This window comes from Schistocerca gregaria, chromosome 7 (genome assembly GCF_023897955.1).
Source record: "Schistocerca gregaria isolate iqSchGreg1 chromosome 7, iqSchGreg1.2, whole genome shotgun sequence".
NCBI classification, from domain to species: domain Eukaryota; kingdom Metazoa; phylum Arthropoda; class Insecta; order Orthoptera; family Acrididae; genus Schistocerca; species Schistocerca gregaria.
In genome coordinates, this window is record NC_064926.1 from 394,401,880 (window position 1) to 394,426,582 (window position 24,703).

Here is a 24,703-nt window from a genome sequence, read left to right on the forward strand (position 1 = left end):
GCTCCGTCTCCATTGGGTCGTCCCGTGGTGTCGTGATGACACCCTCTGGCAGCTGCTGTGGCCGCGAAGTCCTCGGGATCCATGAATCTGGGGAAAGATATACAGAAGGATCACCGTGCACATGAAAGTGGCGAATTTGATTGTGATGCCGACACTGCACTCCGTCTGGGCCGGGCCTGAAGTGAGAAACTTGCATGCACTAAGTCGACGGAGGATCTCACCTTGCACTTGTAATCTGCTGGCGCTAAAAACGTTGATAAACACAATACTGGGTGGTGCAAAGCGATACTTGCAGCCTTCCTTCAGTGCCAGATGCTGCGAAGGGTGGAGCAGTGTCCAGTGGCGGCGGTGAAGCAGTACCGCCGGCAATGATCCATCTCATGGATGCGAACGATAGGAGGCGAGAAACAGTTGCAATGCTTGACCCCTGGTGTGTGTGGTGCGAAGTTTGGCCATTTGCTGCTTGAAGGTTCAGACTAAACTTTCCACTTCACCGTTTGACTGTGGATGGAACGGTGCACTATTTAGTGGCTGTATGCCATTGCGTTCACAGAATGTTTCAGATTCATTTGAGTTGAGCTGAGGGTCATTGTCTGACTCTAGCACTTCAGGCAAACCTTCAAGGCAAAAAATAGAGGACAATGCCTGAATTATGCTACGTGGTGTTGTCGACTTTATTGGCACAGCACAAGGAGACTTGCTATAAGAGTCTATCACAGTCAACCAACGTATGTTCTAATAAGGACACTCAAAGTCTATGTGCACATGTTGTCATGGTGATTGTGACTTAGGCAAGCAGATAATTTTTGTGGAGGAGCAGACTGATTTTCCACACATGCGTGACACTGTGACGTCATCTGTTCTATTTGTGTGTCCATAACCTGCCAAGTACAGTGTTGACGCGCTAACTGTTTAATACAAACAATCCCCGAGTGTACTTGGTTAAGTAACTGTAACACTTCTTTTTGTAAACTTTGGGGGATCAACACACGACTGTCCACTGTAATTTTAAACAAGTATCACACCTTGCTGTTTATGTGGGGTTATGCCGATGTGCAAAGTATCAGTGCATTACAGAATTCTTTATCCTGTGCAATGAGTGAGACCAAGATGTGTGAATGTATTTTAGCGAAATGCTCAAACCTCAATTAGCTTCCATGGTCTGTACAATTTTCCTTTAGTCCAGAGGACAGTATTGAAGCAATTCAAAATCCTGAGCATTGATGTGACAACAAGATGCAGCAGAAGCGTCAAAATACGTATCGGAGCCCATCGGAAGATATAAAAGTGTTGAGCTGCCAAACGATACACAGTCTCGTACTGGTATTGAGACAACAGCAAAGCCCATATTTGCAATTTTTGGGCAGTTCGTACAGGACTAGTTTCATCGAGTGAAACAAGAACTGCAATGTCTTGTGATCTGTTACAAAGTAGAAATTTCTGCCATACAAATAATCGTGGAATTTGGTGACACCATACCGAATAGCCAATGCCTATTTCTCTGTTTGTGAATAGTTACACTGAGCTTTGGACAACGCTTCTGATGCGAAAGAAATAGGCCTGTCTTTATCATCAAATCTGTGTGAAAGGAATGCACTAATTCCGTAAGAGGAAGCGTCAACTTGCAACACAACTGATTTGTCAGGATCAAAGTGAACCAAGCTTCTTGGCACTCATCTGCCCAAACAGAGGGGACATTCTTGCGATGCGAGCAATGCAATGGGGTTGCAATTTGTACAGCATTTCAGTATGAACAGAATATAAAAGTTCACTTTACCTAAGTCAGACTGCAGTTCTATGACATTGTGAGGAAACCAGCAGGTCACAGATCCTAACAAATGTGACTGAAGAGGATGTACACCTTGACTATTTATGACATGATGAAGATACTACAACTCAGGTTTAAAAAAATCACACTTGTCCAGTCTACACTTCAGTTGTGCATCTGATAACACACGAAACAAAGCACACAAATTCGCAATGTTTTCTTCAGGCATACAACCAGCTACTATGATATTGTCCAAGTAGTTTGAACAGTTTGGTACTTGAGCAGTCAGCTGTTTCAAATACCATTGGAAAATGTTGGGTGCAGAAGCACTGCCAAAAGGCAGACCCAAATATTTAAAGAAGCCCAAATGAGTATTCACAACACACACGGTTTGAGATTCGTCATCTAGTGATATTTGAAGATATGCGTCATGGAAATCAGTTTTCAAAAAGTAGTGACCAGTGCCTAATCTGTACACAAGATCCTCTGGGCGTGGCAATGGATAAGTATCAATCACACTTTGTGGGTTGACAGTAGACAGTCAACACAGAGGTGAATGTGACCTGAGGGTTTGAGGAGCAAAACCAGTGGACTTGGCTCACTGACTAGCTTGTACGGGCATAATAGCTCTGCTATCTTGCAATTCTTTAAATGCAGCAGCCACATTGCCCCGTAGTGCAATGGGAACAGTTTTGGCCCAGCAAAATTTCGGCTGAGCATTGTCTTTCATTTTAATATGTGCAACAAAATTGTTAGCCTTGTCTAAACCTTCAGAAAAAGAGTTCAGGAAATTCTTTCAGCAAGCTAACTACACTGTCTTTGGTGTTAAATGCAGTCACAGACCAGACAAATCAAGGCCAAATATGTTCTCACAATCGCATGATTTTTGCACAGTGAAAGTCACAGTTCTCTTATGCGAGCAATACATGCTAGGCAAAGTATGTTTTCCAAAAATGGGAATGTCTTGTCCATTATAAGCAGTCAGGTGCATGCTAGTTTTGGGCAGGCTTGGGGAGCCTAACAGTTCATTGTGTTAAAATTCAGCAATGTAACAGTTACCCATGTGCAACTGAAATTTCAAACGCTTTCCAGTAAGATGCAAATGAACAACGTTTGTATTGGTATAGCACTGAAGAAACTTTTTGTTTGCCAGTTTTGCTAATGCATGCAGCAGGTTTTGAATACACTGCATTGATAACATGTGCCTTGTGACTAGAATTTTGCGAGTGGGCAGAATTCTTATATTTGTTCCATTGCAAATATATGGATTGTATGTGACCTATCTTGCCACAAGCGAAACACTCTGCTTGTCTAGATTTGCAGCCCTGACGTTTGTGCCATGAATAGTGCCGAGGACATGATTTATTTCTTTTTTCTCATTTAAAGAACTGTTTACATGGCTTGGCACTTGTGCACTATTGCTGCCTACAGGGCCAGTCGTGCGCAAGGGATGACTGAACCCATCAAATTGGTGGCTGCTCATATTTATTGGCTGACACAGCACCTGAATCATACTAATCTAGAATTTGCAGTAAGTGCTGAAATGATGGATCTGAATGTTTCAAAATCTGTTTTCTAAGTCTCACATCAGTTACATTGTACATGATACAATCACACAACAAAACATCTGAATATAAAACACCACAAGCACATTTGAATTTGCATTTCCTAGTCATACCCTACAAATCTGTTACCCACTTGTGGCAAGTTTGTTCGGGCCTTTCCTTGCAAATAGAGAGTTGGTATCTAGCTGTAAGCACATTCATTTGTTGATCATAAAATTTAGAGAATCTACTACCTGGTCATAGGAAAGTCCACTTGGAGTGGCGTTAGGGAATAATTGCTGAATGAGGCAAAAGACGACACTTCCTACTGTTCACAAAAAGTAATGTATTTTCACAGTACCTTATATGTTGTGAACTATGACGTGGGCTTCATGCTATTGTAACCACTCGAGCCATTCGTCTTCTTTTTCATTAAACTGTCGAAAATGCACTCAGAACTACAGTTGTTGTATTTTGCACTGTGTTGGTCGCTTGATTGGTTAGTAGTTACTGTAGCATGTTTAGTAGGGCGGCTATCTGCTGCATCTGAAACTGAAACGTCTGTGTTAGCTGAGGCACCTGAGCAGGGGATGAAAGAGGGGGATTGCTCATTTTGGAATAGGCAAATGTGATAAACAGACAATGCAAGCAAGAAAAATAAGCACACATACAAAGAAAATTTCCACAACATCCACCTGAAAACACTGAATAGAAAAAACACTGTAAGAGACACTGTGAAAACAGGTAACACACCCCTGCAAAGAAAAGACACGGTAGAATTAAGGTGCCAGCAAAACAGAAAAGCCCATGATAAACAAAACAGAGAATCTGTGGCGCCTCTCGGCTGTCGTAACAGTTTATCACTATGATGTTCATTCACTTCCTCGTCGCCAAATATGTGGTGTCTAGGAAGCCAACAAACTCAAATTGCTGGACAAGCAAACAAACGTGTTGTATTAATGAGTTTTATTACAATAAGAAAAGATACAATACTTAAGTTTTGCAATTACAGAGATGTGTCACAAGCAAAGGGCGACATACGGAATAATCAGTCTGTGCTACATAGAGTGTACAAGCGAAGTGACTAGAGTTGACATTGCTGTAGAACTGGGCCGTTGCCAGTCGATCGTGACACTTATGACCTCTTCACATAAAGGCCGCTGCTGTTAAGTTGTCATCCTGGAGAGAGCTCTGTCCAGCCTCCTATTGCCTGACTTCTTCTGACAGCCATCTCTTCCCTATCATTCCCGACTGGTGTGCCGGCAGTTGATGTAATGCCATAATTGTGTGGGAAGAGAGGAATGCTTTCTGGCGGAGTTCACAGGTACTAGTATGGCAACAGTGCAGCATCAGGAAGTTGTGGGGTAAATGGAGTGAAAAAGGAGATTAGCAGAGAAAGATTTGAGAGTGCTTTGCCAGAGAACGGCAAACAAAGTGGGTGAGAGATGAGAATGAGGAGGAGGTGATAGGACAGAAGGGGTGGAAGCTGTTAGGTGGAGGATGTATGTTACCATATATTGATGCTGGGACAATTACGGGAGTGGAGAATGTTGTGTGGATGACTCCGACTGGCGCAGATCAGAAAAGCTGATGGTGGAGGGAAGAATCCAGATGGCTCAGGTAGTGAAGCAGCCATTGAAATTGAGCATATCATGTTCAGCTACATGCTGTATCACAGGGTGGTCTACTTTGCTCTTGCCCACAGTTTAGCAGTGATCGTTCATCCTAGTGGACAGGTAGATGGCTGTGCAATTATTTCAGCAGAGCTGGAAATGACATGGCTGCTTTCACAGGTAGTCCAGCCCCTGATGGAGTAGGATAAACCTGTGACAGGAGTGTAATAGGAAGTGCTGAGTGGATTGAGTGGACAGGTCTTTCTCCTGGGTGTTCCATAGTGTTGTCAAGCAGTTGGGATTCATAGTAGCTTAGTAGTGAATTAGGATGTTGCGAAGGTCGAGTGAGTGATTTTTAGGAGAGTGGGTAAGAACCGGGTAATCAAAGCCCTGGTGAAGGATGTGATTGGTTGTTTCAGTCCTAGGTGGTATTTTGTGACAAAGGGGCCACTTCTTTCTAGCTGATTCTTGGGGATGGTGTGAGGGCAAATAGCATGGGAGATCTGTTGGCAGACCAGGTCTGGAAGATAGTGCCTGTCTATGAAGGCCTTGGTGGGACCCTCAGTGTACTGGACAAGGAAGTTCTTGTCACTGCAGGTATGTCATCCCCAGGTGGCAAGGCGGTATGGGAGGGATTTTTTAGTGTGAAAGACATGACTGGTGTCAAAATGCAGGTACTCCTGGTGGTTAGCAGGTTTAATGTGGACAGAGGTGTGGATGGAGCCATTACAGAGGGGGTGGTCATTGTCTAGGAAGGTGGAACCTTCAGTTGATGGGGAACAGGTGAAGCGGATGGAGCGGAAGATTTTGAGGTTGTGAAGAAAGAGAGATAGCTGTCTTGGCCCTGTGTCCACATCATTAAGGTATCATCATTGAACTTGAACCAGGCTAAGGGTTTGGCTTTTTGGGAGGCTTGGAAGTTCTCCTCTTCTATATGGCCCATAAGCAAGTTGGCAAAGGAAAGTGCCATGCGGGTTCCCAAGGCTGTCCTGCAGATTTTTGTGTATACCTTTGCTTCAAAGGAAAAGTAGTTGTGGGCTAGGGCATAGTTAGTAAGTTGTATGAGGAATGAGGTGGTGGATTTGGAGCGGAAGGACAATGGGAAAGATAGTGTTTAATAACAATATGAAGAATGTTGGTGTACAGGGAGGTGGGGCCAACAGTGACAAGTTGGAATCCAGGAGATAAAGGGATGGTGGTGGTGAAGACGGGGAAGTGGTTTGTGTCTTTGATGTCAGAGGCTAGGTTATGCGCGGTTGGTTGGAGGAATGGTCAATGAGGGCCGAAATTCTTCCAGTGGAGGCACAGTAAGTAACTACAATAGGGCTTCCGGGATTGTTGACTTTGGGAATTTTGGTGAGCGTGTAGAACGTGTATGTGTGGGGTGTCTTAGGGGTGAGGACAGAAATGGATTCAGGGGAGAGGGTCTGGGAAGTGCCTAAGGCTTTAAGTAGGAATTGGAGGTTGGGTTGGACTTCTGGGAGGGGATAACTAGTTTAGAGTTTGTAGATGGAGGAGTCAGGTAATTGGCAGATGCCTTCTGCCAGGTAGTCACTGCGATTCATAACAATGGCGGTGGAACCTTTGGTTTTGTGATTATGTATGGCTATTCTTTGTTCTGCTGAAAGGTTGGTGTTCTGAGGAAGGGAAAGAATAGTGTGGCTAAGTTGGTGGTAAGGAATTCCTGGAAGGTGATCAGCAGGTGGTTAGTTGGAGTCAGTAAGGAGGGGGGGGGGGGGGGGGATATCATGGTTGGGTGATTGTAAGACATGGGAGAGGAATGGTTCAGTATTGGAATTTAGTTAGCTTTGGTTTGAGGGATTGGCAGCAAAGGATTTCCATTGCCGGGAACCTGAGAAAGAGAGTACGTCTTTGACAAGTCCAACATTTTTAAATCAGGGTGTAGGGCTCAAGGTGAGGCCTATGAATAGGTCTGAAAGTTCTATGGAATTGGGGGTTTTGGTGGAAAGGTTGACAACAGGGTTATAGGGATATTTTGGCTCTGGATTTAGTGGAGTATTGGGACATGTTTTTGGGGATGCGCCAAGTTGAAAAGGTCAGCTCGGCAGGGTCTGTGTTCTATGAGGGGTGGACAAGGAGGACTATTGTGGGTAGGATAGGTGTTAGAAAGTGGTGCCCGAGGGTGTCAGCAGGTTGGATAACTTACGGAGATGGTGTCTTGAATGTTCCTCCAGATGCTGCAGAGCAATCCATTAAATTTCAGAGATGTGATGTATGAAGCAGAGATTGCGCAGCAGCAGTATCTTGCAGAGGGAGAAGAGATGGCTCTGGGATGCCCATGCCATGGAGACATGTTTTTGCAGTACCAGGTTTTTTAGGGCCAGGGACTTTCGCTCCTTCCAGATTGCTGCTTCTATCCCTCACAATAGTTGCCTTCTGGTCTTAGTTACTAGAGTTGGTGGTCATGTCTGCACGAGTTTAGCTTGCTTGTGTGAATGAATGGTGTGTGTTTCTCTTTGTCCGACAAAGGCCGAGGCCAAAAACTAGTGTAAGTGTGTTTTAATTGTACCCGTCTGCAAATTAGCATGTTATCTGTATGATAAGTAGGCAGTCAGTCTTTTCTAACATTGTTGATATTCCTACCAGGAATTTCCATTGTTCAATTTTGCACTACTGCTTTTCTTCCTTCGTACAAACCGGTGATGTTTTCCTTTGGTAATAGCCCCTACAGCATTACTTTTCTCAGTGTGTGTTCTTTCTTTTCTTTCTTCTAGGCTGCTGTTTTTTTTTTCCCCCTCCAACCAATGTCCAAACCACGTCTACTTCCAAGCCACACTGTATCACTGATTGTCTGTGCCCAACTCAGGCTTCACGACCATGCAGTTTGTTGATACATCATCTGATGCCCCAGTTCTTTCCTCTGATAGCTGTAATTATATTTATTCCTAGTGATCCCACTTTACCCTTATCCTGATATACTTAAGTGTTTCCTTTTCCACACCAGCACGTGCCGCCTAAACTTGGATCCTTGACCTAATCCATCCCTCTTCACCCTCTCTTCCTTTATCAAACACACATGTTCTCCCATACCTCGTTCGTTCCATTTTTCTCATGTTTGTGTATGTTTTTATCATAATTGTGCGTATTTTTACATAGTTTCACACATTTTTGCGTATTTTTATGTAGTTGTGCTTGTTTTTGTGTGTAGTTTCATATTTCATATGCATCTTTTCTCTTTTACAGCTCCTCTCGTAACCATCAAGACCTGTTTTTCCCATTTGTGTCACTCCTGTTTCCTTTACACCATTCCTGCTACAGTGGACACCTGCTGCATCTTTCTGCACCAGTTCAATAAAGCTTCTCTTTCCGTAACTAAAACCCAGTCTCACGTCCTATGTCTTAAATGCTGTCTTTGGCCGGGTTTGAGGGCTGATGTAGTAGTAAAATAGTACCTTCCGCCACACACCATTAGGTGGCTTTCGGAGTATGATGTAGATGTAGATGAAACCCTTCTTTGCTGCCAATCCCTCCAAGCAAAGTCAACCTAATTCCAACATGAACTGTGACTCTCCCAGTTCATACCACCATCCAACCTTGACCTTCTCCCTCCCACCTAACCATCTGCTGGTCATCAGCCAGGAATTCCTTACTTCTGTCCTTCCCCAGGCCCCTTCCTCAGATCACCAACCTTTCTGCAGAGGAAAGAATAGTCACACACCTTAAAACTAATCTTGCTCTAATCACCCTACCTGCAGACAAAGGTTCCACTACTGTTGCTATGAATCACAGTGACTACCTGGCGGAAGGCCTCTGCCAATTATCTGACTCTGAAGTCCAACACAACTTCCAGTCCTTGCTTAAATCCTTAGGTGCTTGTCTGCCCTCGCCCCTGAATCCTTTTCCATCCTCACTCCCGTGACACTCCACACACCTACCTTCTATATGCTCCCCAAAATCTACAGACCCAACAATCCTGGACATTCCATTGTGGCTGGCTATTGTGGCCCAACTGAAAGAATTTCAGCCCTCATTGACCAACATCTCTAACCAACTGACCATAATTTAGCCTCCCACATCAAAGGTACAAATCACTTCCTTCACTGACTTGCCTCTCCATCCCCACCCATTTCCCTTCTAAATCCCTACTTTTCACTGTTGACCCCAATTTCCTGTAGCAGTCATGGGCTGGGCTGTAGCCCGTGGCTTCCATGGCTTCCAGTTTTCAGCCGCAAACTCGTGTGTCATGCACTTCTGTTGGTGTCGTACCGTTCATCCGGAACCAGCACTTTACCTTAATGACGATCCACTCACTGTAGCGGAGACATATCAATTCCTAGGACTGGTTTTCGATGCTCGATTGATTTGGCTCCCTCGTTTTTGTCAGCTTAAGCAGAAGTGCTGGCAGCACCTCAATGTCCTCTGTTGCTTGAGCAACACCAATTGGGGTGCAGATCGCACTACACTGCTGCTGCTCTACAGAGCCTTTGTCCAATCTCAAATTGACTATGGGAGTGTGGTTTATGGATTGGCAGCGCAGCATACAATTGTAGTTCCCCTGAGCATCCGAATTAGAGTCCCCTTTTCCCACCCATGGCAGTCCATCTCTTGCATCAGCAACCCAGGTCGGGGCTAACGATTGCTGTTCGCGTGCAGTCCCTTCTCTCCGAACTGGAGTTCTTCCCTTTTACCACCCCTACGTGTGGTCCATTCACGTATGCTTCCATGGTGAACGCCTCGGCCGCAGCTTTGTCAGGATCTTTCACATGGCCCTAAGGGCTCCATTAACCCTGCGGCTCTCCGCTGTCATTCCTTTCGAGTCTTGACATGTTCTGGGGCTCTGAGGTGGTTTGCACTGATGGCTCGATGGCTGACGGTCGCGTTGGCTTTACCTATGTGTGTGGTGACCATATTGAACAGCATTCCTTACCCAATGGCTGCAGCGTATTCACTACAGAGCTGGTGGCTATTTCTCGTGCACTGCAGTATCTCCGTTCATGTCCTGGGGAGTCTTTTCTTTTATGTACTGACTCCTTGAACAGCCTGAAAACTATCGACCAGTACTACCCTCGTCATCCTTTGGTAGCATCCATCCAGGAGTCCATCTATGCACTGGAATGGTCCAGTCATTCAGTGGTGTTCCTCTGGACCCCTGGTCACATCAGAATCCCAGAAAATGAACTTGCTGACAGGCTGGACAAACAGGTTACATGGAAACCACTTCTGGAGATGGGCATCCCCGCACGTGACCTGCATTTGTTATTGCGCCGCAAGGTTTTTCAGCTTTGGGAGACGGAATGGCAAAATCTCTGTACACACAACAAACAGAGAGCCATTAAGGGGACCACGAATGTGTGGAAGTCCTGGATGAGGGCGTCTCACAGGGACTCTGTGGTTCTCTGCAGGCTCCACATTGGCCGCACATAGGCGACCCACGGCTGCCTCCTGTGCTGTGAAGACCCACCCTAGTGTTGGTGCAGCACCCAGTTGACAGTAGCCCATATTCTTTTGCTCTGTCCTTCTTTGGCTGCCCTGCGACTTCATCTTCGGTTGCCAGGCTCATTAGCATTGATTTTTATCAGACAAAGCCTCATCAGCTGATTTGGTTTTACGTTTCATCCATGAGGGTGGAAATTTAATGGCTTGCATTTTTATTGTTCGATCTGAGTTTTAGTGCCTGTCCTTTGTCTCTTTGTGTCCTCCACCCTAGTGCTTTTAGGGTCGAGGTTTTAATGTGTTGCAGTGGCTGGCTTTTCCTTTTTATTTTTGTGGTCGGCTTGCCACTGTAATCTACTTCCTTGTTTTACTCTCTTCTGTTTCTAGCGCCTCTGTGTTGTTTTCTTGTCCTCTTTCATTCTTTTAGTGTTCTTTGCCTTTCCTTCGTTCTTGTGGTCTTTCCTTTCTTTCTGTTTTGTGTTATATGTCTCGTCTAATTTATTCTCACACTTGTGGCATTGTTTTATTAGGAACAAGGGACCGATGACCACGTAGTTTTGTCCCTTTCCCCCTCTTTTAAACCAACCAGCCAATTTCCTGTATATTAACATCCCTCATACTGCCATCGAACACTACCTTTCCCAACATCCTTCAAGACTCCAAACTCACTATCTCATTCCTCGTACACCTCACTAACTATATCCTAATCTACTACTGCTATTTCTTTGAAGGGAAGGTTTACAAACAAATCTACGTCACAGCCATGGGAACCCAAATGGCACCCTCCTACGCCAACATTTTTATGGGCCATATAGAGGAGAACTTCCTAGCCTCCCAAATTGCCAAACCTGTAGCCTAGTTCATGATACCTTAATGATGTGGACTCAGGGCTAAGATGGCTAAGTGGCAGTGTACAAATTTTTTGTTGAAACCAGTTGCAAAAAAGAAAGTGCTGTGCTGTCAGAATGCGTGGCTTCGATTTCTTTCTCACTGTCATTTTCAACTATTTTAGGAGGGCATGTAAAGCATTAGACAAGTTGTTTTTTTATGTATATCAGCTTATGATTAGAAAACTGCCATAGAATCTGAATCATTCAAAACATTGTAAACCTCTCCATCCACAGACTAAAAATTATGTAGAGTACAGTCATTGAAGCTACTACCCCCCACAGAACGCAGAACTGGAGAGGTGTCTCTTATACCCTGTATATCAAAGATGCTAACCCGTTTACCCATTAGTTTTAAACGACTTCAGTTCCCAATCAAGGTTTCATTTGCAATAACAATAAACAAGACTCAACAGCAGAAAAGGACTGCGAAAGTTGGTAAGTAACGGGAGGGGGGTTGAACAGAGAGAGCAGAAAGAAGTTGTGCACATTACAATGGGATAGAGGGGGTTAGAATGTATATCCAGTTACCATACATACTTAGCAGTTGAGAAATGTTGCTGGGTTCGCTAGCCACGTCTATATTTATTGTTTTCAGCCAATTATGATGATTTCAGCATAATATCGCACAAGCTGGGTGACTGCCATACTTAATATTGTCAGTGGTAGCAGCAGTACATTTACCTCGCTTATATCCACAACTTTGTTCAGTCTACACCACACTAAATTGAAGCTATTACCTAGGTTCTTGGATGTGTTACATCCTGTCAGAACAATTTTTCTCTGATGATCTTACATTACATTACAGTTTCCCTGCCTTTTCACAAAGAAATATGTTTAAAACTTATTCTAATTTTTACAGTGGCGTGGAATCGATACAAACGAAAAGTAGTGATAGTGAAGAAGAAGAAACGGACACAAAACCAACAAGAATTCCAAAGCGAAGATTTCCATGGACTGACGAATTAAGGTAATGTTTATTTATTTTTATTTAGAATAATTAGAAATATGAGAAGTTTTTATGGAGCTGCTATTCACTACAGTAGTATTTCATAGCTTTTATGTTCTATGAAGTCTTATTACTGTCATTCCAAATTGAAAGCATCACATTTGGATGAATAAGTTGTTGCTTAAAAGAGGTAGGGAAGAAAAGTATCTTCATTGTAAAGCACATTGCAATAAAGATTTTGTACATCTTTGTTTCATAAGCTTTTCGTTATTTAAAATGCTTTATTATTATTATTATTATTATTATTATTATTTTGCTTCAAGAATTTGGATTTTGTAGCGTTTCAGCTTTTAATATTGCGTAATCGTCATAGTTATCCAAATAAATTAAGGTAAACGATCAGATACACATGCATAGCCATGCCGCAAAACTAGTTGCAGTCTAAGATGATGGTTCATTGATTAAGACATTGAAGTTCAAAGGCTAATTGTATAATCCAGTTGACGTTAGATTTACATAGAAAATGATCTCACATCAAGCTGAACCCTGAAATCTGCATTGTATAAACATTGCTTCCAGATCATATCGCCTTGACTGGTTAAGCTTTGCTAATCAGTTGAAGTTCAGCTGCAGTCATCAGTTCACAACCTAGTGGCATTATAAAACGACACTTGTGTTTTGTGCAAGTACAAGTTAAAAAGGAATAAATAACAATAAAAATTTTACTAACACAAAAGTGTTACGTAAATATGTGAATATACCACTCTCGTTCCTCTGCTGAAGCTCGAATTGTGTTTCCTTTATCTTTAAGGTTAGCTAATTATCAGCTGTGTAAGTAATGAGTTAATTAATGATCTCATGACAGTTCTTGAAGCCAATTTTGATTAATGTGGTTAGTTTACAGTATTTTACTGAGGCCTACTGGCAGAGTAAGTAAGTGAAATTTGAAATATTTGCAGAGAAAAATTATGTACATGGATTTCAAAAGCAGCATGTAACAATTGAACACGTCTTACAAAAATGTTCTCTAGGCTTGAATAGCAATAGCTACACAATTTGTATTAAATGAAGAACCACAAAACAAGTGCTTAATTTGCTATGACAACCATACACAGGCTGCTGAACAGAACTAGTATTAATGATTAGCAAGTAAGTTACTAACAGTCTGCTTCGGCTCAGTGCTTGCAACCTGGAATATAGTCCAGGTGATATCAGGTTTCATCCTAGGTCAGTGCATGGATTTTGTTTTCCTCGCACTACTTCCTTCACACTTGCAATGGTTGTTAACGTGCAGAATGCCGAGTTGTTTAAATTTAGGATTCAGAGCAGACTTGAATTTCATGGCAGGTATTACAGTTGCATAATTTGACTGGCACAATACAGTATAGCTGTCAGTGCATTGGATGAGAAGCCTGAAATGGATGACACTGTATATCTTGGTAGAAAAATCTACAAAGAAATCCCAGAATCAACATAAAATGGAGCTATCAGTAGCCACAATCCAATGAACATGGAATTTACAAATAATGTACATACATAAAAGCATTTACAATATTGGAATAAATTTACAAAGCGTCCATTTGAAAGCCAGATTGAGGGGAAAACAAATGTCTGTATGCCTAAGAGACCTAATTCTTAAACCTTATTGTCGTGGTGCTTAAACAAAATGTATGTTGGCTGTGGTAGAATCATTCTGCAGCCAGCTTCAGATGCTGATTCTCTAAATTTCCTCAATAACATTCCTTAGAAAGAATGTTGCTTTCCCTCAAGGGTTTCCCATTTGAGTGCCTGAAGCAACTCCAAAGTACTTGCATGATGTTTGAACCTACCGGTAACAAATCTAGCAGTTCACCTATGAATTACTTCATCATCTTCCTTTAATCCAACCCGATGCCGATCCCAAACACTCGAGCAGTACTCGAGAATAGGTCACACTACATCCTGTATGCTATTTCCTTTACAGATGTAGCACTCTCTCCTAAAATTCTCCCAATGAACTGAAGTTGACCCTTCACCTTTCCAACTACCATTCTTACATGCTCCCTCCATTTCATATTGCTTTGCAACATAACACCCAGATATTTAATCAAAGTGACTGTGTCGAGCAGTGTAACACTATGCTGTATTCGAAAATTATGGCATTGTTTTTCCTAATCATCTGCATTAACTTATATTTTTATACCTTTAGAGCATACTGTCGTTCATCACACCAACTAGAAATTTTGTCTTAAGTAATCTTATATCATTCTACATCCTATGTCCTTCCATACACCACAGCATCATCAGCAAACAGTTGCAGATTGCTGCTCACTCTGTCCTTGAGATCATTTGTGTATATAGAGAATAAGAGCAGTCTTATAACCTTTCCTTGTGGCGCACTTGACAATACCCTTGCTCTGCTGAACACTGGCCGTCAGCATACTGCTTTCTTTTACTTAAGAAGGCTTCGAGCCACTAATATATCTGGAAACCTATTCCATATGATCTTACCTCCATTAAAAGTCGGCATGGATACACCATGCCAGATGACTTCTGTAAACCTAGAAATATGAAACCTGCCTGTTGCCTTTCATCCACAGTTCACAGGGCAAGCGGAGGTTCACACAAGCGATGCTTTCTAAAATGTGCTTATTCATGTATACAAGCTTTTTGGTCCATAGGAAAGTTGTTATATTTGAACTCGGAATAAGTTTTAGAATTTTACAGCAATTCTAGAACCACATTCAGACTTCAAATATCACAAATTGTGAAAGATATTGGTCCGTAATTGTGCAGGTCCGTTCTTTTATCCTTCTTATACACAGGAGTCACCTGTTCCCCCCCCTCCCCTCCCCAGTCGCTTGGAACTTTGCACAGGGCAAGAGTTTCACAATAAATGCAAGATAAGTAAGGGTCCGACACTGTCGAGTGAATTAGGATTCCAATTGGACCTGGCAGCTTATTTGTTTTCAACTCATTAGTTACTTCTCTATGCCAGGGATTTGATTACTATTATGCATACAAGATTCTGTGCGATAGTCAGATGATTATGTGTTTGTATGATTCTCCTGCGTAAACAAATTTTCAAATGTGAAATTTAAAACTTCGGCTTTCGTTTTGCTATTTCCTTCTGCCACATCCGACTGGTCACAAAGTGACTGGATGGAATGCTTAGACTGGTTTAGTGGTTCTACATAGGACCAGAATTTTCTCGGGTTCTTCATACATACTTTTTGCTATGTTATTACGAGGTGTTGGTTATGTGCTTCACATATAGATCTTTTGAAAGGCACACAAATCTCTAATAAACTTTGCTTGTTGTCATTTGCACATCCTCTTTTGAATCGAAAGTGCAACAGCCTTTGTTCCCTTAGTGTTTTCTGAATTTCGTTGTTTGAGTCTTCTCTGCCCTTTATCCACTTACTAGGCTCAAACTTTAAAGTAACAAGAAATGAATAACAGCATATTGAATAATGTTACAAATCACTTTTTGTACAGCAAATATACTTAGACATTTATCTGAGCATACTAAAATGTACACAAACCACAATATATAACTTCAGGAAGAAAATCTGCAGTAGCATTGTTGGGGTTGCAAATATGAATGAACTGTGGCTTCAGGACTGCAGTTAGCTCCTGTCCACTTTCTACAGGCATGCTGAAATTACAAGCTCCAGTTTTATGCATTTCAACCTAGAAGAGTCCTGACCTCCTTTGCTCCAATGTACACAGGACATGTAGTAACATAAAAATCAACTATAGGAAATGCAAAGGGCAGCTTAAAACTATAACTTGTCATGCACAAATGCTTTCTTGGTCCTTTTCTTAACAGGCTCATAAAAATTTTTCAAACTCCTCAAGTCATGATTTGTCACTTTTTTTAAAAATTAAAGTCAACAGCAACTTCTTTCCGTGGTTGAAACACCATAATTGTGTCGACAATTGATTTTAGTGGTGTTGCCAATTGTGTCATGTTTATTATTATCACTTACCCTTGTTCAGTGGATGCAATTTTTGTGTTGTACAATAATGCCTAGTCCTGAACAGAGTTTAATTTCTGAAGTACGGTCAGAATTGACCTCCAGTCAGCAATCTTTACACAGCTGGTCCTAAATGAGTGAGTTTCACATCATTTCAGTTGCCTGATTTAGTATTTCTGTGGTGTGGTTTCACTAATTATTCATTTCAAATGTCACTATGATTCCTTTGACAGGCTGTCACTGATTCTGTTTCCCTTCCTCATCCACCTGAACTAAATCTACATACTCTGCAGACGATTGTGAGATGCATGACAAAGTGTACCAGTTATTAGGGTTTCTCTTATTCCATCCACATGTGGAGCGCGGAAAGAATGATGTGTTTGAATGCCTCTGTGCATACAGAGATTATTCTAATCTCATCCTCTCAATCCCTATGTGACCAGTACATAGGGAGATGTAATATATTCCTAGAGTGATCATTTAAAGCCGGTTCTTGAAAATTGGTTAATAGACTTTCTCGGGATAGTTATGTCTATCTTAAAGAGTCTTCCACTTCAGTTCCTCCAGTATCTCTGTGACAATCCCGCAAGGGTCAAACAAACCTGTGACTATTTGCACTACCCTTCTCTATATACATTCAGTGTAATTGAGTAAGTACATTAATATTATATATATATATATTACAACATAGTAAATAGGAAATTATCTTTAAATTAATGATGATGTAAATAAAATAGAAAGAAACTTCCACATGGGAAAAATATATTAAAAACAAAGATTCCAAGACTTACCAAGCGGGAAAGCGCCGGCAGACAGGCACATGAACAAAACACCCAAACACACACACAGAATTACTAGCTTTCGCAACCGATGGTTGCTTCTTCAGGAAGGAGAGGGATAGACGAAAGGATGTGGGTTTTAAGGGAGAGGGTAAGGAGTCATTCCAATCCCGGGAGCGGAAAGACTTCACTTAGGGGAAAAAAAGGACAGGTGTACACTCGCGCACACACACACACACACACACACACACACACACACACACACACACACACACACACACACACATATCCATCCGCACATACACAGACACAAGCAGACACAAGCAGAAATATGTCTGCTTGTGTCTGTGTATGTGCGGCTGGATGTGTGTGTGTGTGTGTGTGTGTGTGTGTGTGTGTGTATGCGCGAGTGTACACCTGTCCCGGGATTGGAATGACTCCTTACCCTCTCCCTTAAAACCCACATCCTTTCGTCTTTCCCTCTCCTTCCTGAAGAAGCAACCATCGGTTGCGAAAGCTAGTAATTCTGTGTGTGTGTTTTGTTCATGTGCCTGTCTGCCGGCGCTTTCCCGCTTGGTAAGTCTTGGAATCTTTGTTTTTAGGAAATTATCTTTATTTAGAGAAAGCTTAAAGTAGGCTTATATTGTAAACAGTCATAAATGTGAAGTGTTTTAGCTGCTGTAGGAAAGTTAGTGACAGATTGTTTCACTGAGGGGAATGTAGTGGCATGGAAATTTGTGAACAAAATGAGACTCTTCCTAGGTACTGCCAAGTGTGTTCATGGGATATGAAAATACCAGAACAGAAGGGTAAGATTACAGCCCTTGAGGCTGAATTGGATAAAGCAAGGGAGGAACTCGTTAGGTTAAGGGGGAGAAGGGTGAAGAGAAGTGGCAAGTGGTAGCAGGGAACAGGGGCCAAAGAAAGAGGACAGTATATGACAGTTTCATTGTTAGCACAAAAAATAGATTTGCCCTGCTGCCACATTTAAGTAATGAAGAGCCTCATGTAGATGTAGGTGTAGTTAATGCACAGCAGAATTCAGTTAGGAAGCCTGTTGCTTCAGAAAATGTAGGAAGAAAATTCTGCTGTTAGGTAACAGTCATGGAAGAGGTGTGGGCCAACTTCTGCAGGGAAAAATAGGTGACAACTACCAGGTCACAAACTTTTTCAAGGCCAGTGCATCTCTCAGCCAAGTGATAGAGGGCATAGGATCTTTGTGTGAAGGTTTCACTAAGGAGGATCATGTTGTAATAGTGGGTGGAGCAGTGAACACTACTGATAGGGACCAGGGCAACAGTATTGATAGTGACGTGGTAAAAATAGCATCAGCAACGAACTATACTAATGTTGATTTTGTGCCTGTTTTCAAGTGGTACGATCGACCCCAGTTGAACAGCTCTGTGAAGAGGGTCAATATGGAGTTGGATCGACTGCTTCGGGCTGGTGCTGGGTCAGGGATTGGTTTTGTTCCTGTTGACACTATTGGTAGGTGGAACTTTACTTCTCATGGTCTGCATCTCAATAGAATAGCGAGGGATATACTGGCTAGGTTGATAGCAAATTCTTTAAGGGGGTACACTGCAACTCATGAAAGTAGTTCTTTTTTTAAGTTAAGCTCATTATCTACACATTCAATATTGAAACAAGATGTATCTGAAAATATTAAGCGTAATACTTGTGAAGACAAAAAAAGTAAGTCAATTTACTACATCAAAATATCAGAGGTTTAAAAAACAAAATTAATGAATTACTGATCTGTTTACAAATACTGTTGATATTTGTATTTCTGAACATCATTTAGGTAGTGAAATTGAAATGGAAGGTTATACCTTAGCTTCAAAGTATTGTAGAAGAGATGGAGAAAGGAAGAGTTGCACTTACATTAGAAAGGGTCACAATTATGACATTCTTAAATGCTGTAGAGATCAGCATTTTGAAGCATGTGCCACCCAAGTAGAAACACACACAAAAAAATAATTACAGTCACAATATACAGGGCTCCAACTGGTAATTTCCAGCTATTCACTAAACAGCTTGATGTAGTATTAAATTTCTTAACTTCTAAAAATAATGAGCTCATACTAAGCAGAGATTTTAATTTAAATTTTATGGAGAATAGTTACTCAAGATCCATACTAGAGTCTCTTACCACTTCCTATAATCTCATTCCCTAGTGCAGTTCCCAACCAGGGTTATGGGTACCAGCAGACTAGTAGTTGATAACATTTTCATAGATACTACCACACTAGCAAATCATAGTATAAACCCAATATTTAATGGCCTTTCAGATCATGATGCCCAGTTGCTTACATTTAATATAGTGGGGTCTGATGCAACAAGTAACAGGAAGTGGGAAACTACACGAATAATAAATTAAACGAATTGAAGGTATAAAAAAAACTGTTTGAGAAATACAGACTGGAAAGATGTATACAATTCACCTGGGATAAATGGAAAAATATAACTGTTTCTCTAATATGGTCATAGATCACATTTAAAACTGCTGCCCTAAGAAAGTAATCAAAGCAAATAGGTTAAATGCTGCAAAACTTTCTATTAGAAATGGGAACGAATTTTACAACATAATCAGAACCTCAAAAAGTATTTATTTAAAAAAATCCTCTTTTAACAAGATAAAAACAATATGGAACACAGTAAAAAGTGAGACAGGAAAGACTAATCAGGCAAATGAGGAAATTATGTTAAATTTAAATAATGAGTTGATTAGAGATGCCTCCAAAATTGCAGACACTTTCAACAAGTTTTTCCTTTCAGTAGCAGACAACGTAGGTTTGTCTAGTTCCTCAGAAGACAGCTTAAAATATTTAAAAAAGGCATTTCCGCAAAAGTTTGACAAAATTCAGCTATATCCTATCTCAGCAAAAGAGATTTCTAATATTGTTAGCTCTCTTAAAAACAAATGTTCCAGTGGTTATGATGAAATCAACACTACCATAATTAAATGTTGCTCCTCAGAACTTTGTGACATACTGAGTTACTTATGTAATGAATCCCCCCACAGTGGTAGTTTTCCAGATAGGCTTAAATATGCCACTGTCAAACCATTACACAAAAAAGGAGACAATTCATCAGTGGAAAACTTTCGTCCCATTTCATTATTGGCAATATTTTCAAAAGTGTTTGAAAGCGTTATGTACAATAGATTTCATAAACACTTAGTACAGAAAAATATTCTCATTCACAATCAGTTTGGATTTCGGAAAGGATTGTCAACTGATCAAGCTATATTCACTTTTACAGATGATATATTAGAATCAATAAATCAAAAGTTATTACCACTTCGAATATTCTGTAATCTGGCTAAAGCTTTTGATTGATATCCTTCTACAAAAATTAAAATATTATGGGATAACAGGAGTAGCAGGCTCATGTTCTCATCCTGTCTTTTTAATAGAAAACCAGCTAATGAAATATTTGTAAATATCAATGAGTGGTTCACAGCAAATCGATTGTCACTGAATTTTGACAAGACCCAGTACATACAGTTTAGTATCTCACAAAGAATACCTGACCCTTTAAGTGTAATGTATTCAAAAAATGAAATTAAAGCTGTAGACAGGGTCAAATTTTTAAGGCTACAAATCGACCATAATCTAAATGATTATAATACCAGAACCAAAAACAGTCTGTACAAGCTTCCTGGCAGATTAAAACTGTGTGCCCGACCGAGACTCGAACTCGGGACCTTTGCCTTTCGTGGGCAAGTGCTCTACCATCTGAGCTACCGAAGCACGACTCATGTCCGGTACTCACAGCTTCAGTTCTGCCAGTATCCGTCTCCTACCTTCCAAACTTTACAGGAGCTCTCCTGCGAACCTTGCAGAACTAGCACTCCTGAAAGAAAGGATACTGTGGAGACATGGCAGGAGAGCTCCTGTAAAGTAAAGTAAAGTAATGTTATGTTTCACATTTGGCATGTTGTCAGAATTGTAATACTGCTTAACCAACCTTAAATTTGGATCCTTATTCTGCTCCCTTCTCATTTGCTTGCAAATCATCCTAGTAAGCTTCTCATCCTTCACTCCCTGAAAATAAAACAAACTTCTTGTTCTTCATGGTTTTCACTACTGTCAGTATCCTTCTTCCCTGCTGGCATTCTAGTTAATGCAACAGCCACAAAATTGTCCCTTCCTGTTACATACCTTACTTCAAAATCAAATTGTTGAAAACACAAAGCCCACATAGTTAACCTGGTGTGCTTCAGCCTGCACTTTTAAAGGTCGTGTGACGAGGGCCTCCCGATGTGTAGACCGTTCGCCTGGTGCAAGTCTTTCTAACTCAAAGCCTTATGATCTGAAGGTAACTCAAAGTCTTATGATCTGTATATACTGTGGTCTTATGTCCAAGCAAATAGTGTTCAAACTTTTGAAACCCAAAAATAATTGCCAAAGTCTCTAATTCTGAAATGTGATAGTTCTTTTCATGTGGCTGTAATGTTCTACTAGCAAAAGCAATAGTTGTGTGTTCAACCTTCATCTCAGTAAGTACTAATTGGAAAATTTCTACCCTCAAACTTGCATCAATACTCATACAGAAAGGCAGTGAAAAATTTGAGTGTCCAGAAGCCAAAAATAGCTTTAAATCCTTCTTGTTCTTTGGTGGTGAGAAATCTGCAATAGCAAAAAGCTTTTCTTCATCAGGGTGTATACCTTCCTCGTTAATTCTGTGACCCAAAAATGAAAGGTCCTTCTTTACAAATTCAGATTTACTTAATTTTAGTTTCATACCTCCTCTATACATAGCCCTCAGTACTTTTTCAGAATCTTACAGTGCTTGGACCATTCAGCACTCGCTACTAGGATATCATCTACATAGACCGTTATTTCATTGGTTAATATCTCACCTAGCACCATGTTAATAGCTCTGACAAACACAGACAGACAAGTTCAGACCAAATGGCATAACACAGTATTGGTAACACTTACATTCATGTAAAAATGCTGTACATGGCGTAGATTCCTTGGCCAAACTGACATTCCAATAGCCACAAGTCACATCAAATGAAGTCGGCAATTTACATCCATGGAACTTTTGCAAAGTTTCATCTATGTTAGCTGGTCTGTCACTCTCCTATTACAATTTCATTCAACTTCCTGGCATCCAGAACGAACCTGACACCGCCATTCTTCTTCTTTACATCACAAGGGGGTTATTATACCTGCTGGTTGACCTTTCATTAATCCCTCATGAGACCATCTTTCAAATTTCTTTCCTCGCCGCTTCCTTTTTGTGAAACTGGAATAATATAAGGTTTCTTGACAAATGGTTCATGGTCCTTAAACTTCAATTTGCACTCAAAATCTTTTGCCAAACCTGGCCTGTCTGAAAATGCCTTACAGTTACTCAGGGGAATACCTTTTAATTCCTTCCTTTAACTATTTGTAATACCTTCAATATCCTCAACTCTCTTTATTATCTCCAACCTAACTCTCTCTCCTTTTCCTCAGTAACCTGCTCTGTGGTCAAAACTCTTAATGGCAAATCTAATTCAGTTTCCATGCACTTGTACATACTTTCCAAAAATGATACTTCGTACCTACTTCCATTATACTTAAAACTAAACTTACCACTAGCAAAATCAATATTTACACACCACTTGCACAAGAAATTAATTCCAAATATCAATGCTGAGGTTTTGAATCACCAACAAATTGCACTTCAACAACTGCCCTGCCAGTTTCACAGTTAATAGTGTCTCTTGTTTCACACTCTTTAACAGCTTACCAGTAGCACCAATAATTTTTATTCCAGAAACATCCATCACTAATGCACCCTTTGTGTTCTTAATAGATTCAAAAAATGCTTGTGGCATGCTGTTCAAATCACTACCACTGTCTAATAAACACTTAACATGTGTCTATTATACCCTTGATGTTATTACAGGGTGCCACACTTTCTTTGTACATGCCATATGATCTTCATACAACAAATCCTCATTAATCCTTTCCCTGGAAAAAACTATCATCCTGCTGATCAAAATGATTATCAGACACAGTTAAATGACAGATAGCATGGTCGTCTTCCTAATTACTATTCTCAAACTCTTAAATCTTCATGGGGCCTACTATTATTCTCCTTTATTCTTTCTTTACTTACCACATAGCCATCATTATCAATTATAAATTCAAATCTTCTCTTCATCATCACTACTGGTTTCCTCAGTGCCATCATCACTAAAACTACTGTCAGAATCAGACCTGCTGTCACTTCCACTGTCTTCAAATACTTGGCCGATTAGTTGATCCTTCTCTCCAATATTAGACCATACAGCAAAACACCTGAATTCCTTATGTTGTCTTAAAAATTTAACACCCATTTTGACACTTTGGACATCCTGAGCAACAGCAACACTTACTGTTTAATCACCTGATTTTATTATAGTAAGTCCCTCCTCTTCTTTTATGAGATAAACATTGCTACCCACATCATCATTCAACATCTCACTAGAATTAGAAATTACACCAGTCTTACTACTATCATTTACATTACCCTTACCTGTGATTACTGCACATTTATATACAATTGGCACTTCATCTCTACATGCTCTAGTGTGAGCCGAAACTGGAGCCATTATCTAGTTTAAATAGTTTGATTGAGAATTAAAGCCATCTCCTCCATTTCTTTTACTTGAATTTCTCCTACCATTTCCGTGCCCATTCTGGCTGTCCTCCACTCAACCATTCTTTGAATTTCTACTGTAATTAATCCTGTTCATCCTATTTACCTGAAATTCTCAACCTGATTGAGTATTGTCATCAAAATTCCTCCTATGATCTTCCACTGAGAGGGATTCACCCTCTCCACTTTATCAACATAATTCAAGAAATCACTAACATTACTCCTAGGAGCTGGTACAAGCAATTCTCTAACTTTCTGAGGCAACTTAGTTTTTATACTTGGTTTCTATACTCATAATTACTGATTCACTACCTAGCTCTTTGTCCAAATATTTCAGTTTGTTTACCCAAAGCTGACAGAAACCTTTCACTTACCCTTCCTAGAGTCAAATCTCTCTCCTCCTCAAAATTCACTCAGAATTCTGTGCTGCTTCTCTTTGGACCAATATTCATCTAAAAATGCTTTCTCAAAGCTTTGCCGCAAAGTACTATCAGCTACCTGAACTGCCCATCCATAAGCATCCCCTTTCAAAAAACCTCTCACAAATGACATTTTCTCTTTGTCATTCCATGTTTCAGGCAAATCAGTAAATCCCCTAATAAAATCCAGTGGATGCACTTCCCCATATGGTTCAAAATTATTAAATTTCTTACAACTAACAAATGAAGGACTGTTTGGGACACTGCATACTTTATGCTTTAGATTCCTTACCTCATCCATCTTTTTCTCTGTTTCAGCAAATTTTGAATCTACATTTTTATTTACTTTTACCAGTTTATACTCTACCACTACTGCACACTTGTTTTCTACCTCTGTTTCAAAATAATTTTTAATCTGATGAGTTTGGTTCTCAAGTTCAACCCTGTTTTCAGCACATAATTTCCTGGCAGCTTTGACTTTCTGTTTTTCAGAAGCCTCCACCCTCCTCTAATCATCACAAAGTTTTTTCTCTCTCTTCTACACATTTACTACTCATTAATGTTAGTTTCTTGTCAGTATTCTGCTCGACTTTATCTTTTCATCACAATCTTTAGCTATTGTGTCAATCCTGTTGTTTAATTTTGAAAGATTAGAGCTGACTACCTGAATCTCCTTTTTAATTTTTTTAAGCTAACCATATCAGTTCTAATGCTATCAGTTTTCTTTTCCACCCTACACATAATACTCG

General features: G+C 40.6%; 1 protein-coding gene across 3 annotated transcripts in view; it reads left to right on the plus strand.

Annotated features, from left to right (window-relative positions):
• Positions 1-24,703, plus strand: part of LOC126281242 (ubinuclein-1) — a 338,292-nt gene that overhangs the window by 223,128 nt on the left and 90,461 nt on the right. For all 3 annotated transcript variants that reach the window (XM_049980023.1, XM_049980024.1, XM_049980025.1), the window contains one exon: positions 12,069-12,176. In XM_049980023.1, the coding sequence (XP_049835980.1) occupies positions 12,069-12,176 (108 nt within the window). The remainder of the gene's footprint in view (positions 1-12,068; positions 12,177-24,703) is intronic.